This window comes from Octopus bimaculoides, chromosome 1, assembly GCF_001194135.2.
Source record: "Octopus bimaculoides isolate UCB-OBI-ISO-001 chromosome 1, ASM119413v2, whole genome shotgun sequence".
Taxonomy (NCBI): domain Eukaryota; kingdom Metazoa; phylum Mollusca; class Cephalopoda; order Octopoda; family Octopodidae; genus Octopus; species Octopus bimaculoides.
The window spans coordinates 129188997-129203566 of record NC_068981.1 but is presented as its reverse complement, the minus strand read 5'-3'; the positions used below and the strand labels follow the sequence as shown (position 1 = coordinate 129203566).

At 35.4% G+C, this 14570-nt stretch overlaps 1 protein-coding gene across 3 annotated transcripts in view; it reads right to left on the bottom strand.

Annotated features, from left to right (window-relative positions):
* The window catches only part of LOC106878142 (RILP-like protein 1), a 117735-nt gene that overhangs the window by 64732 nt on the left and 38433 nt on the right, over window positions 1-14570 (bottom strand). For all 3 annotated transcript variants that reach the window (XM_014927276.2, XM_014927266.2, XM_014927285.2), the window contains exon 2: window positions 5240-5399. In XM_014927276.2, coding sequence (XP_014782762.1) covers window positions 5240-5399 — 160 coding nt within the window. The remainder of the gene's footprint in view (window positions 1-5239; window positions 5400-14570) is intronic.

Sequence of the window (14570 nt, the reverse complement as noted above, 5' to 3'; positions counted from 1 at the left end):
CTGTCTTTTCGGTGGTAATCAGTCAGTTAGCTCTTTCAATAATGAGAATTTACAAAAAAAAAAAAAAAAAAAAGATGAAGATGGGTGTGTAAACAACAAACAGATATATTAGTTTAACGCTCAGGAAGTGAGAAAGTTTTTTACGTTTTGAGCCTACGCTCTTTGACAGAAAGGAACGCAGAAATAAACAGGGAGAGAAAATCGAAAAAGGTTTAGTGGCTAGTGATCTATCATGCTCTTTCAATAATTGTCTGCACCAAATTTTTGTAATAGAGTGAAAATGGGGATGGTCAATTTTTTTAAAACTATGGCTTTAAAAAAAACCAGACAAATTTAATAGCTTTAGGTATGTGTTAATGACTGTGGTGATTAGAAATGTATTTAATATGATCACAGAACAATCTATGTATGAAGCATCAAAACGAGGAGATAAATGTATTATAATCTTTCTTTTATTTCTTACTTGCTTCAGTCATTAGACTGCAGCCATGCTGGGCCACTGTTCTGAGGAATTTTAGTCAAACTAATCAACTCCAGTACTTACTTTCTTTTTAAGTCTGGTACTTATTCTTTCGATTTCTTTTGCTGAACTACTGAGACACACACACACACTATATGTATACAATAGGCTTCTTTCAGTTTCCACCTACCAAATCCACTTATAAGGCTTTGGTTAGCCTGAGGCTATAGCAGAAGACACTTGCCCAAGGTGTCACACAGTGGGGAAGCAATTTCTTACCACACAGCCATGAATATGAAAATGAAAAATAAAATGAATATGATCATAACGTCTACAAGACATTTTGTCCATAACAATTATAAACTATGTATAATTCAGCATCAGTTCAGAGTTTAGCAATGCCAATAATTACTATGGATGATGATGGTGATGAGTAGTTATTTGAATAACAACTAAATGTAATGATAATGTAAATCCAATGTTAATGAGCTTATGCATGAGTTATTTTGCAACAAAACATGTCTCCTTTTAGTTTTTCAGTTATGGATGGACTAGAAATAATTCCCTGCTTATTTGTGGGTAACATATTAAGACAAAAAAAAATTAGATTTTAGATAAAAGTCCTTCTACAATAGGCATAAGGCCTGAAATTTGTGGGGAGGAGGTAAGTCAATTTCATTGACCTCAGGGTTTGAAAGATACTTGTTTTATTGATTGTGAAAGAATGAATGATAAAGTCAACCTCAGCAGAATTTGAACTCAGCACATGAAACTGGAAGAGATGCTGCTAACAATTCTGCCATTCATATCTAGGTTGCATTATAGGAGTATACATCGAATTTGTACATGATTTGTACTTTACTTCATCAAGCATGAAAAGATGAAAGGCAGAATTTCAACTCAGAATGTAGAGGCCCATAATTTAATAGCAAGCAGTATTTTGTTCAATGTTCTAATGATTTTGTGAAGCAAACTTTAGATATGAATAATTTCTATTTATTAAATAAAATTGTAACATGAAATCTATAAATCTTTTTCAAAAAGTTTCTTATTCAGTTATTTATTTAGTTATTAAGGTTTCAAACTCAGCCTCAAAGCCAATTATTATAGGAAGTATATATAGACAAATCAACTGAACCTGAAGGAATGTTGTTTAACCACCTTAACTGAAAACAACATATGATCAAGAGTATTCCAGCAATGACCATCTCATCTATTTTTTTCATTGTATTTAATTTATCCTTTTTTTTAAATCTAATATCCACTCTACTGAGTGGTTGGTGTTAGGAAGGGCATCCAGCTGTTAAAATCCTGCCAAAACAGTCACAGAGGTCTGGTGCAGGCTTCTGCCTGATTGGCTCTTGTGAAACCATTCCACCCATGCTAGCATTGAAGGGGGACATTAAATGATAATGATGATATATTTGAGTATTATTTCTAACAGGTCAAGCAGCCATGATCCCTTTTCTGGTCCATAAGTTCAGGATCTGAAGCTAAATATGTTGAAGCATTTAATTTTGGACTAGAGCTTTATTATATTTGCCAATTCAACATCCTTGATGAGTTAACATTACAGTTGGTTAAGTCAATAAAAGGTCAGACTAATAGCTATATCCTGTCAGGGAAGAGAGTCCACTTAAATGTAAATTGATAGGATGAGTTGATAAAACTAAGCATTGTAAGTGACATAAGCACAATGAAATGGACAAACATTTCATTATTTCATTCAGAGCTAAGTTTGGGCCCAGACAAGCTAAGTAGTCCTAGATATTTTACAAGAATTCAAGTCTTTAGTGGTCTTCAAGGATTCAATGGATAGCTGAAATCATTATTTTAAAATGGGTCCTGGAAACTAATGTATTATGGAATACCACTGTTAATAATATTGCGTTGAGTCAAAAGTTTAATATCAGGCTGAGTAAAAAGTAAGCAACGTTTTGGAATATGAAATTCATCACAATATATTTCAACCATGCAGAAATTTTATTCATCAAAGTAAGTATCATTACAGTCAACACATTTTTGCCAACAAGTTATAAGTTTGTTTATTCTGGTAACAAAAATCTGGAGTTCTGGAGCTGATGTACTCTTTGAATTCACTTTCAGCATCAGTTTGATTTTTGAAATCCTTCTCTTGCAGGAAACCATCAAGGTGCTTGAAAAAGTGGTAGTCGGTAGGTGAAAGGTCTGGGGAATAAACAGAGTGGGGAAGAACTTCGTAGCCAAGTTCCCTCAACTTCTGGAGTGTATTAGTGAAATGTGTGGTTGAGCATTGTCATGAAGAATGATCGGTCCTCTTCTATTGACCAGTCTGGGATGGAGGAGTAGCAGTTTTTTTCCATTCATTTTGGCAATTTCATGGCAATATGTTTTTGCAGTAATAGTTCTTCCATATTTTAAGAAGTCATAGTGGATGAGTCCAGCAGTACATCACCAAACAGTCATCATAACCTTCTTTTTAAAGAGATCAGGTTTAGGGAAGGTTTTTGGTGCTTCATTTTGGTTCAACCACTGCAAAGAATGTTTTTTTATTATTGTACAGAATTCACTTTTCATCACATTACAATACAGTCGAGAAATGGATTGGTCTGGTTATGGAGAAGAAGCAACAAACAAATTTCATATCTGTGCATTTTCTGATTTTCTTTCAAATTGTGTGGTACCCATTTGTTGAGCTTTTTTGATTTTCTGATCACATGCAAATGGTTGCAGGCAGTTTTCTGGCTAATTTGAAGTTCTTTTGCCAGTTCTCAAGTGGGTCTACGTGGATCTTTCTCAAATACGGTCTTTAATTGACTGTCATCGATGATAGATGGGCATCCACTACACTCATGACCTTCAAGGCTCAGGTCTCCACTGTGAAATAGTTTAAACCAAAACCATTTTTGAGCTGACCACTCACTGGTCATTTCTTCACCAAATGTTTTGTTGATGTCGCGAGCAGTTTCAGCTGCTTTATGTCCTTTTTTGAAATTGAATAGCAAAATTGCTCAAATATTGTGCTTTGACAGTTCCATTTCAGATGACTGTAACAACGGTGAAAAAATATCAATGTTAATCTATTGATGCATTTAGGCAAGTCTATGTCTGTATTATCAGACAATTTTAAAAAAATGTTTAAAAACTACAAAACTGCAAAAATCCAGTACAATTTCTTCATGGTTCAAAATGTTGCTTACTTTTTACTCAACCTGATAATATTTTAATAACTTATTTGCTTTATTCATCAAGTTACAACAAAAGCAGCCAAACGTTCAAAGTAGAGGCCATTGTGTTACACCATCTGAAGCCACCTTTCTGCCAGTTCTTTGATCCCATACTTGATACCAGTTCTTTTCCTTTGGGTCAAAGAAATCCTTCACTGAAGCTTCTACCTTCACTTGGTTGACGAAGTGTCATGAGTGCAGGAAGTGAGCCATGGATTGGAACAAATAATAATAATCTGTAAGGGATATTTTTTTTTGCAATCCTAACGTGCACAAGCAGTGGTTAAGCAAGAGCCAAGTTCCAGAACCTGTTGTCAAACATGGGTGTTTTGAAGGCAAGGTGATGCTCCGTGTCTGTTGGAATTATTAGGAGATAATTCAGTGATGCCAACCATCAATCTCAATCTGTACTCTGAACCATCAATGCTAATCTGTACTCCAAACCTCTGGAGCAAATGTATGTCATTGTGTGGCATTGGTAAACAGAAAGCAAGATCTTCTGCAGAAAGACAATGCAAGACCTCATACCACTTGAATGACCTGGAATAAACTCCAAGAACTTGGGGGAATGTCACACTCAGCTTGTGCTGATGATACTTCATCAACTAAGAGGGGTTTGACATGATCATATGAGCCAGAGGGCTGCACCAAGCTGCAATATCTGCTTTAGTATGCCATCCCTAATACTAACCGCTTCACAGAAATGTACTGGGTCCTTTTTTTCATGGCACCAAAACTGGTGAGGTCACCAAGAACCTGCAAGACAAGATCCCTCAAATGAACTGTGTACATGGTTAACACCACCTCAAATCAGTGCTGACTTTGTGATCCCAGAAAAGGTTTACAGTTTTTGTAATACAGTTTTGTCAAAAGTATGTATTTTAGGTCACAACGAGAGCAGTGATTGCATCTGTGCTTTTGAAAGAGACTAGGCTGTCATGTTCCCTTTGAAAGATGAAGATGTTCTTAATGTCTTTGATTGTAAAATCAGTGAATGTCTGGCATGAGATGTTTGGGTTCCATGTGGAAGGTTAAGGACAAGTGAAGAATGTTATCTGTATAGGAGTTTATCTTGTTTAGGTGAAAGCAAGCAAGTCATTAATGTGCAGACAGCAGAGTGTGTGTGGAGGACATTACTGAACCTTGAGATACATCAAAGATGATAGATTGAGGACCACAGTGAGATTCTATCAGCACATGCTGCAATACTGTGGTCTGATAAGTATCTTGGGGTTTAAAAAAGAAAAGCAAAAATTATATACAGATGAAGAGTACAAGAAAGTAACTTAATTAGGAGGTTTTCATGCAAAACGGTTGACAATCATTGCTGATGTCAAGTGCAATGACAAAGCTATTGCTGAAGTTCTCAGGAGCAAAGAACTACTGGTTAAATGATAATATTAAAAAAGACAGCAATAATGTCTTTTAATTAAGAGATCACATACATATATTGCAAAACATATGTTTACATGTAAAGCTAACAAATACATCAAGACAGAAAAAAAAAGACAACAAAAAGAGTAAGAAAAAAAAGAAAAGAGAAAATGGAACAAGGGAGAAATATTAAAATTACTTTTGGATGCTGCCAGAGCCTCTGCTACGGCCAACTTCTGCTGTTCTTTCAATGTTTCTCTTAAATTATGATACTGTTTATTTTCACGTTGGAGGTGATCTATACTTTTTAGTAAGTCTTTTACTTCTTCTTGCCAGTTATCTTCTATTAACTCCAGTTCCTGCATAAAACATAATATATATTATAATATACACACATACACATATAGGCACATATATACACATATAACACATGCATATATATAAATATATGCATGCACATACTCACTCTCTCTCTCTCTCTCTCTCTCACACACACAATAAAAAAAATAGACTATGAGGTATCCAAAGGAGTTGTTACAACAGCTTTTCCAAACAAGGGTGGTGGAAGTGAGTGCAATTTTTGTTCATTAGCAGCATTAGAGACCCTACAGCAGAAACATAGTCTAATAAACAAGCCTAATGAATCATTAAGTTCCTCACACAAATAAGTAAGTCTTTGGTAAAATTCCAATAACCTTAGAATTGATGTGGGGGGTAGCAGGCAGGGGAATTATATTCATCTACCATCTCTGCATGTTCACAGTTATTTTGTCTACTTTTCCCCTAAAGTAATGGTTATTAAGGAATAATTGATGTTGGACCTTGATTAATTACTACTCACTTTAATTTTTATTGGAAATTCTTTTACTGGATCTTTTAAATTGTAATATTTTTATTGTAACATAGTACCTTTTCATACTAGTTCAAATATTATTGTTATTGGACTATGATTTCCTTTCTTAAATCACTTGCCCTTTAACTCCATTATTGGCTTAATTCTTTGGTTTTCAATTTGATTTTAGGCCCATTAATCCTTTTATCCCAAATTGTTACCATTTCACTCACAAGGCTTTGGTCAGCCCAAGGCTGCAATAAAAGTCAATTGTCCAAGGTGCCACACAATAAGACTAAACCTGAATGTGGCTGGGAAGCAAACTTTTTACCCCTCTCTCTCTCACACACACACACACACACACACACACACACACTCCAATCTAGAACAATTTAAGGACAATGATTAATAATGAAGAGAAAAATTAGTTAAAATTTTTATTAGCAATTCCACATTTTATGAATAATCAGTTAAATCTATAAAGCTTCTTAAGAACCAAAGAATATAATTGATTTTTTTCTAAATGGCTGTCTTACTTTAAAATTAGGGAAAATTTGTAAAATACAGCAAAATCATCAAAGCTGTAAAGAAAGACATTCCAATCAATAGCAAAAAGCAGGCAGTAGATTTCATTTGCTGTAAACTTACTGTTGGCTATGCCATACATCTAAGCTCACCACACAAGCTTGGATGAAGAACTGCTACTTATTAAATAGCAAATGTGTCATGATTCATGTCATTTTCCTATAGAAACATTTTTGTAATAAACTTCAAGCCAGACTATTTGACTTACTTCATTTTTCTTAGATAAATAAAACCAAAATTCATCACCATTTTATTATTCTATTCATGTCAGTTTGATAGAAGGGAAGGCTATTCCACATTCAAAAACAAAATTAATCAAATGTGACAGACATTTCCAAATGAATACGATACTAATTTATTCAAAAGACGATTCTGGTTAGATGTGACATAGCAAATTTTTTTTCAATTCATTGCATTTCTTTTTTGAGGTCTGCTAAATGAAAGACTAAAATCTAAAACAGGTAAACTAGATGCCATTAAGCTTTCAAAGTGAAAATATAAGGAGCAGAACACATTTTTTTGTTTTTGAAATCCTATCCAGCTTCTAAATAAATGTGGTTTATTAACTGATACATTTTTAAAGTTTTATTTTCAATAAAAAATTACAGTTCTACTCACTCTCATAAACTTTAATGCTTAGACTAAGCGATATAGCAATATGGTTTTCTTCATTTATCAGTTGCACTTGACAAACTAAAAAGAGCACATTAAGAGCTCCACTGGCAATTGAATTGTTACTTTCAGTCTCTGGACTCACATAATTTACTTACACTACTTTGTTGACATACCAATCAAAGTTAATTGCATCAGTGATTAAGACTATATTTAGAAATCCAGTCAAAGTATTTTCCTGGCCATTGTTTATTTAACTTAGAATAGTTTTATTCTCCCAACTTACCTGAAATAAACAGTATTTAATTCTAACTAAAACAATTCAGTACTTACTCAAGATAATTTTCTGTTTTCATATGTACTTTATCCTAAGCTTGATAGATGTTCATTTCATGTTGAACAGTAAGATATAATATGAAATTACTAATACAATATCATATTAGTTTTGTTTGCTGAAAAACAGTGGATTTAGATGTAATGTCATCAGCAAGCTCAGGATTTCCTGCATGCAGTTACTCATGCCCTTTCTCAACAGCTACAAGGTGTATGCATTTTTTAGCTAGTTCAAATCAAGAGGGATGATGTTTGGGGAAGATCTCAGTCTCAAGGTAAAAACAATCTTCCTGGATCCAAATGGCAAGTTAGTGGTTCTGAATGTGAACACCAGTGATGAATTGGTGGTTATTTATGCCCCAAATGATGACTTCCAGGCATCTAGGGTCTTTTTAGGAATGTTCCATTTATTAGTGCTTGATGGAGAATGGAATAGCATTTTAGATTCATGCTGAGATTGTGTAGAGATATCCAATGGAAAAGTGAATGTAAAAACTTCACAAACCTACTCAAGAAGTTCTAAATATCTGTCAGGTAACAATTGGATTTCTTGAAAGATGCCAAAGTGGACATAGGCAAACTGTACAGGGTGATCCAAATCATATCTAGATAGAGTATTGTAAGTTTTGGTTGGTAGATTACACAGACCACAAGATTGTGATCAGCACAGTTAACCTAGATAGGATGCAGTGACATGGAACTAGCTACTGGAAGCTGAATGTATTGTTTTTGGCATGGAAAACCTGTAGCAACTGGATTAGCAAGAGATTGTTGACAGAAGTGATTACCAACAGCCAATGATCATTCTCATGTGTGTGTGTGTGTGTGTACATATGCATAGTCCTGGTCAAATTTAATATTTTCCTAAATATATTTTGATATAGAAATGAATGCTAATGGCATGTTACAATATATATCAGTGTTCTTAGTACCATATATCTATATGAGAGGACCTATCAAGGTGAATACTGCAATATTTGGTGTTTTATATATCCATATTTAGTAGGATATAGAGATTGCCATTCACTATATAAATTGCTTCCATTACTAATATTCATTTTTTAATAAGCCTGCTGGTTATTTGCAACATCAGCGACTGAAAGGTCACTGTTATTCTACATATCATTTGCTGTAAGATTTCACTGGTATGTGGGACTGGACACCTGCCACTGAGGAAGTGCAGTACACTGAAATCATGTGATCTGACTGTTTTGGGGCCCATACCAGATGGTTCTCATCTGCTACAATACTGCACTCTTAACACCATATGTCTATATGAGAAGATCTCTCAAGGCACATACCACAGCAACTGGTGTTCTCATAATATATCCACATTTTGTAGGATATAAAGACTGCCATTTGGTATTAATACTGCTTCTGTTGTTAATATATATTTTGTATAAAACCCAAGGTGGCAAACTGGCAGAATTGTTAACACACCAGGTAAAATGCTTAGTGGCATTTTATCCACCTTTATGTTCTGAATTCAAATGCCGCTGAGGTTCAAATGCCTTTCATCCTTTTGTGTTCAATATAATAAGTAGCAGTTGAGTAATGGGGTTGATGTAACTGATTTATCCTTTCCCCCAAATTGCTGGCTTTGTGCCATAATTTGAAACCAATATATATTTTGTATAAAATCTAATTATCTAATAATTTGCAAGCAACAACAAAGTTAATTTATCTTATGTATTATACATGAATGATGAAATATGTCAACGTATGGAACAGTCATCTGAAAAAAAAAAGGCTTAAATTGTAAATTGTTGCTGTACATTGATAATGGACACATGCTCAAGATAATAGCAAATCAGCTAAATGTATCTGCAAATATGGTCCCAGGAAGCATTGTTTTGGTTGTACTTTTATATGATTAGCCTTGTGTTGCATCTCTATTTATTGCAGTGTCATAAAAACACAGCTACAAGCAATATAAATTGAAGTATTTAGTTAATAATGCATTAATTACAGAAAGACTGTAATCTAGTTGAAATACATTCAGTGACAAAAAAAAAAAAAAAAGCCAAAACAGAAGAACCGACAGAATCATCTAGACTTTTGCTGAGATTACAAAAAGTTGGACAAAGAAAGACTGGCTTGAAGTCACTTGTTAGCAAAAAAAAACATTTACTAACCCCTTAGCATTTAAACTGGCCTTATCCACCCCCAAAATATTCCACCTGTTTTAGGTGCAAACTGGGCAAATTTGACTTCTCACACCTATCTTACAATGTCATTCTAAAAATAAACAACCATATCACTGATGGAAGAACACGTTTTGTTTTAGTGCAGGTGTCAATGAATAGTTGAATGACCAAGTCCAAGCTTCTCTGCTAATTCCTCACCAGTTACGATAGGATTTTGTTCCACCAGAGTTTGCAGTACGTCCTCATTGAGCTCTGCAGATCTTTCAGGACAAGGCTCGTCTTCTAGGCTGTAGTTTCCAGCTTGGACTTTCTGGAACCACCGTTGACACTGGCTTATGCTTATTTTCCGATCCCCATATACTGCATTAATATTCTTCGCACTTTCTGTTGCATTGTTGCCTTTATTGAATTCATAAAGCAAAATATGCCAAATATGCTTCTTTGTCACTTCCATAATAGCTTTGAAAAAATAACTGTTAAAACTGAACTGCACTCTTCAAAACTTGCACTAAGAATAAGGACAAGGTAAAATTACTACCTGCTTTTATAGCAAGTTGATGCAGGTAGTTTATCTTGTCCCACTCTGAATTTTAGTTCATGCAATTGAAAAAACTGTATTATTTATGGGATGACCCAATATTTTGGTGGAAGTATTTTTCCCAATTTTCAAATGTGTTATAGGTGCAGGTGTGACTGTATTTTTGTTTACACAATTGACTGTACAACAGGTATACTTTTACAATCAACACCATTAAAACCCAAAGGTGGGAAATGGTCGTTTATCTTTTACTTGTTTCAGCCATGAGACTGGGGCCATGCTGGGGCACTGCCGTGAAGGATTTTTAGTTGAATGTATTAACCTCAGTACTTATGATCTTTTTTTAAAGCCTGGTACTTATTCTATGGTCTCTTGCTGAACCACCAAGTTATGGGATCATAAACATACCAACATTGGTTGTTAAGTAGTGATGGGGGACAAACAAAGCCACACACACACACACACGATGGGGCTTCTTTCAGTTTCTGTCTACCAAATCCACTCACAAGACTTTGGTCAGCCTGAGGCTACAGTAAAAGACACTTGCCCAAAATGCCACACAGTGGGACTGAACACAGAATCATGTGGTTGGGAAGAAAGCTTCTTACCACATAGCCACACCAGTGCCTTGCTCAATATGCAGAAAATGAGTGGGCAAAGATTCCATATGCTGTATTCAAAGTAAGCTATGGATACACGAGATATAGTGGAATCACAGACTTGCCTGGAGGACTCACTAGAAGTAGTTGATAGCTTTTGTTACCTAGGAGATGTAATTATCGAAAGAGGTGTTTGCTCTGAAAGTATAATGCCAGAGAAAGAACAGGTTGGAGAAAGTTCAGGAAGCTACTACTGCTGTTAACAACAAATATTTTTTTCCCCTTACAGTAAAGGGCAGATTGTATGATGTTTATGCTAGAACTACAATGCTGTGTAATAGTGAGACATGGGCCTTGAATACTGAGGACTTGAGAAGACTGGAAAGAAATGAAAAACAAACAAATGAAAAACAAACAAATGAGCTGAGACAAAAACTGTGTATAAGAGGTATCGAAACAGGTTTCAGATATAGTGCGCAAGAAAGAAGATTGCATTAGTATAGACGTGTGATGCATATAGATGAGGACAGCTGCATAAAGATGTGTCAATCATTTACTGTGGGTGGAGCTTGTGGAAGACGGACACTGAGGAAGGCATGGGATGAAACGGCGAAGGCTGACCTTAAGAGCCTGAGTCTCATGGAGGAGATGACAAAGGACATGGATAACTGGCAATGCATGATTCTTAAGAAGTCCTGCCCACTTGGATGAAACTGAGTTCTGGAAGCGCTGTGTATGTGTAATGCACAAATGGGCCCTTCACCTAGTCTCCTCCTCAAGTAACTTCCCAAGCAGCCATTATCCCTGTCACTGCAGCTCTCACTTGATACCACTTATTTCTCTTAAAATTGGGAACCATTTCACTTGTTATCCATTCTTCATTCATTAATACTGTCTTCTTCACTCACACTCCTCCTATTGGACCATCAAATTATCTTTCCTCCTTTGCTATCAATATGTCTCTCACTCTCCTCTTGCACTATACCTCTTTCTCTCTCCCCTATTTCTGCAACCTGTCCAATCATATATCATTGCTCTCACTCATCCTCCCTCTGTCTACTGTATTACCATTACTATCCTACTCTGTTCCCCAACTTTCTTTTGCATCTCCTTACTTCCTAAAATTCATGCATCACTGGTCATCCCCCACCCATTATCCACCATTCACTACATCTACCTCCAACCCTGCCCAATTTCTACAGGTGTTGCCCACCTCCTCTCCCCTCACCAATTCCCATCTTCGCTTGCTCTCCCATATATGCTTGCAACCCCCCCAGCTGCCCACACTTCTAGTTCTTCTGTTTCCACTTTTTTTCACTCACCTCACTCTTTGAGGGACCACCTGGATACCTTATCATTGTTATTTTATCTCTTTCCAGCTCCAATAGTTCATTCTCACCCTCTCTTCAAAGCCTGAATAGCCTTGTATATAGGAAAAAAAACCTGTTCTGCTCCCCATTGTAGCATAAACTACCACCCTTTCTCAGGGTTCATGGAATTATAAGCTGTATGGTGACCTCACTAGTGCTGGTGGAAGGTAAAAAGCACCCAGTACATATTGTTAAGTGATTGGCATTAGGAAGGGCATCCAGTTATAGAAACTATGTCAAAGCAGACACTGGAGCACAATGCAGTCCTTGGAGTCATAAGATCATGCCAAAATGTCCAACCCACCATGCTAGTATAGAACATGAATGTTAAATGGTGACAATGATGATGAACTTTTGCAATGCATTTTAAACACCAATTACAATATATACTTCTGTTTTTATATCTCTTAACACTATAGAAGATTATAAATGAGCAATATTTTTTCCAGGATTTCAAAGTCCATAAATAAAGGTGTGTATATTATATGCAAATAAATGTAGTTCTTCAAAAAATTAAATAACAGTAAAGAAACTTATCCTAAAGAGTATAAGAGAATAATCAAACATAAAAATAAATTACCCAATGGAAAGAAAACTCCCTCATACTGTAAAGCAACCTTAAAAAAATAAAAGAGACCTAAGGAAAATAACTCAAATGGACCAATGGTGTGAATATAGATGAGTTAGGGAATGATGTACTGAATGGCATGTGCAAAATATTCTCAATTAATTTAATTGGCATTTCCCTCTTAATTGGAGAAAGCAAACACAAACTAAACAATAATTGTTTGTGACTTATTTTCAACCTGTCTCTGGGCAATGTGACAATTCCATTTGATTAAGTTGGGTTGTAGTTAAATAAGATCAACTAGTTTGTTGGTATTAATGAGTAGTTGTTAAGAGAGATACGTACAGAATTATATTGCTTTTTTAACTGGAAGAATATACTTGTTATAACTTTAAAAGTCGAGTATTATAATAGGAATAATAATAATTTCTTACATCAGTACAAAGTACAAATTTGTAGGGGAGAAGTATCATCATCAGCATCATAACCTTCACTTTTCTATATTTGCTTGGGTTGGACAGAATTTATTGAAATAGATTCTAAGGCCAGAAAGCCCTTTTTGTCACCAATTCTCAACTATTTCCAAATAAGGTGACATTTCCCAATGACCAAACATGTTTCTAAAGCCGATTGGAAATGAAGGACACCACAATGACACTCGTTTACAACTATCCTGTGATGTCAAGGCAAGGAGGCAGTACTCCACCCCCTGTATGTACACACACACACACACATGCATATGATGGGCATTTTTCAGTTTCTGTCAACCAAATCTACTCAGATACCTTTGGTCAGTCCAGCGCTATAGAAGACACTTGATTAAGATGCCACGCAGTAGGACTGAATTGGGACTAAACAACAAGAGCAAAAACTTGTTTGTATTATATAAAGAGAAATTGTAATTTTATCAGCTTGAATACATAGGCAGCAATATAACACATTTATGAAATATGGTAAGCATTGCAAGGGTCAAATGGAAAATGAGAAAAGGGAGAAGCAGAAGGATTGTTATAGCCATTAATATGCAACATAGCTAAAATGGTCCTCTTAAATATAAAATGGCTGTGATTCTCTGTAGCTTGTTAATTATGGCTTTTGTATCCAGCAGTCGGTGTCATTAATACTTTAGTGAACCTGTTTCAATTTACATTTCTGATATACAGGGAGAATGACTATTTGACAAGATAGCCATATCTGTTTCAAATAGAGAAATATTTTAAGTAGAAAGCAGTTTAATGACAAAACAGGTTTTCTTTTACAAGAGACACATCTTTAATGATTTCTACTGTTCTACTTCTTTCCTTGACATACAAAACACTGAACAAAATGAGACCTGTTTTGATAATAGATATTCTGTATACGTGTGTTTGTGTAATAAACACATACATACAATGTTCTAGTTGTTTGAACAATAAAACTCCCCATTTGTTGCTTATAATGTAAGAAGGTGAGCATTCCACAAATACTTGTGTTCTTAATGTAATATACTCAGTTAGAATCAGTGTGACATGGCAGAGGCCTCCACACAGTTTCTGTCTACCTAATTTCATTTACAAGACAAGGCTTAGGTGGAATCTCTTATGTATGTATTATGTATGAATGTGTAGGTGAATGCATGCACACACACACACACACACATACCATCATCATCATTATCATCACCATCACCCTCATCGTTTAATGTCTGTTTTCCATGCTGGCATGGGTTGGATGGTTTGACAGGAGCTGGTCAGTCAGAGAGCTGTCCAGGCTCCAACTGTCTTTTGGCATGGTTTCTATGGGTGGATCCCTTCCTAATGCCAACCCCTTTACAGTGTGCTGGGTGCTTTTTACATGCCACTAGCATATTTGTGTGTATGTGTGTGTGTGTTTCTTTTTCTTTATATATATCTATATATATATATGTGTGTGAGTTATGTAAGAGACCATATATATATATATATATA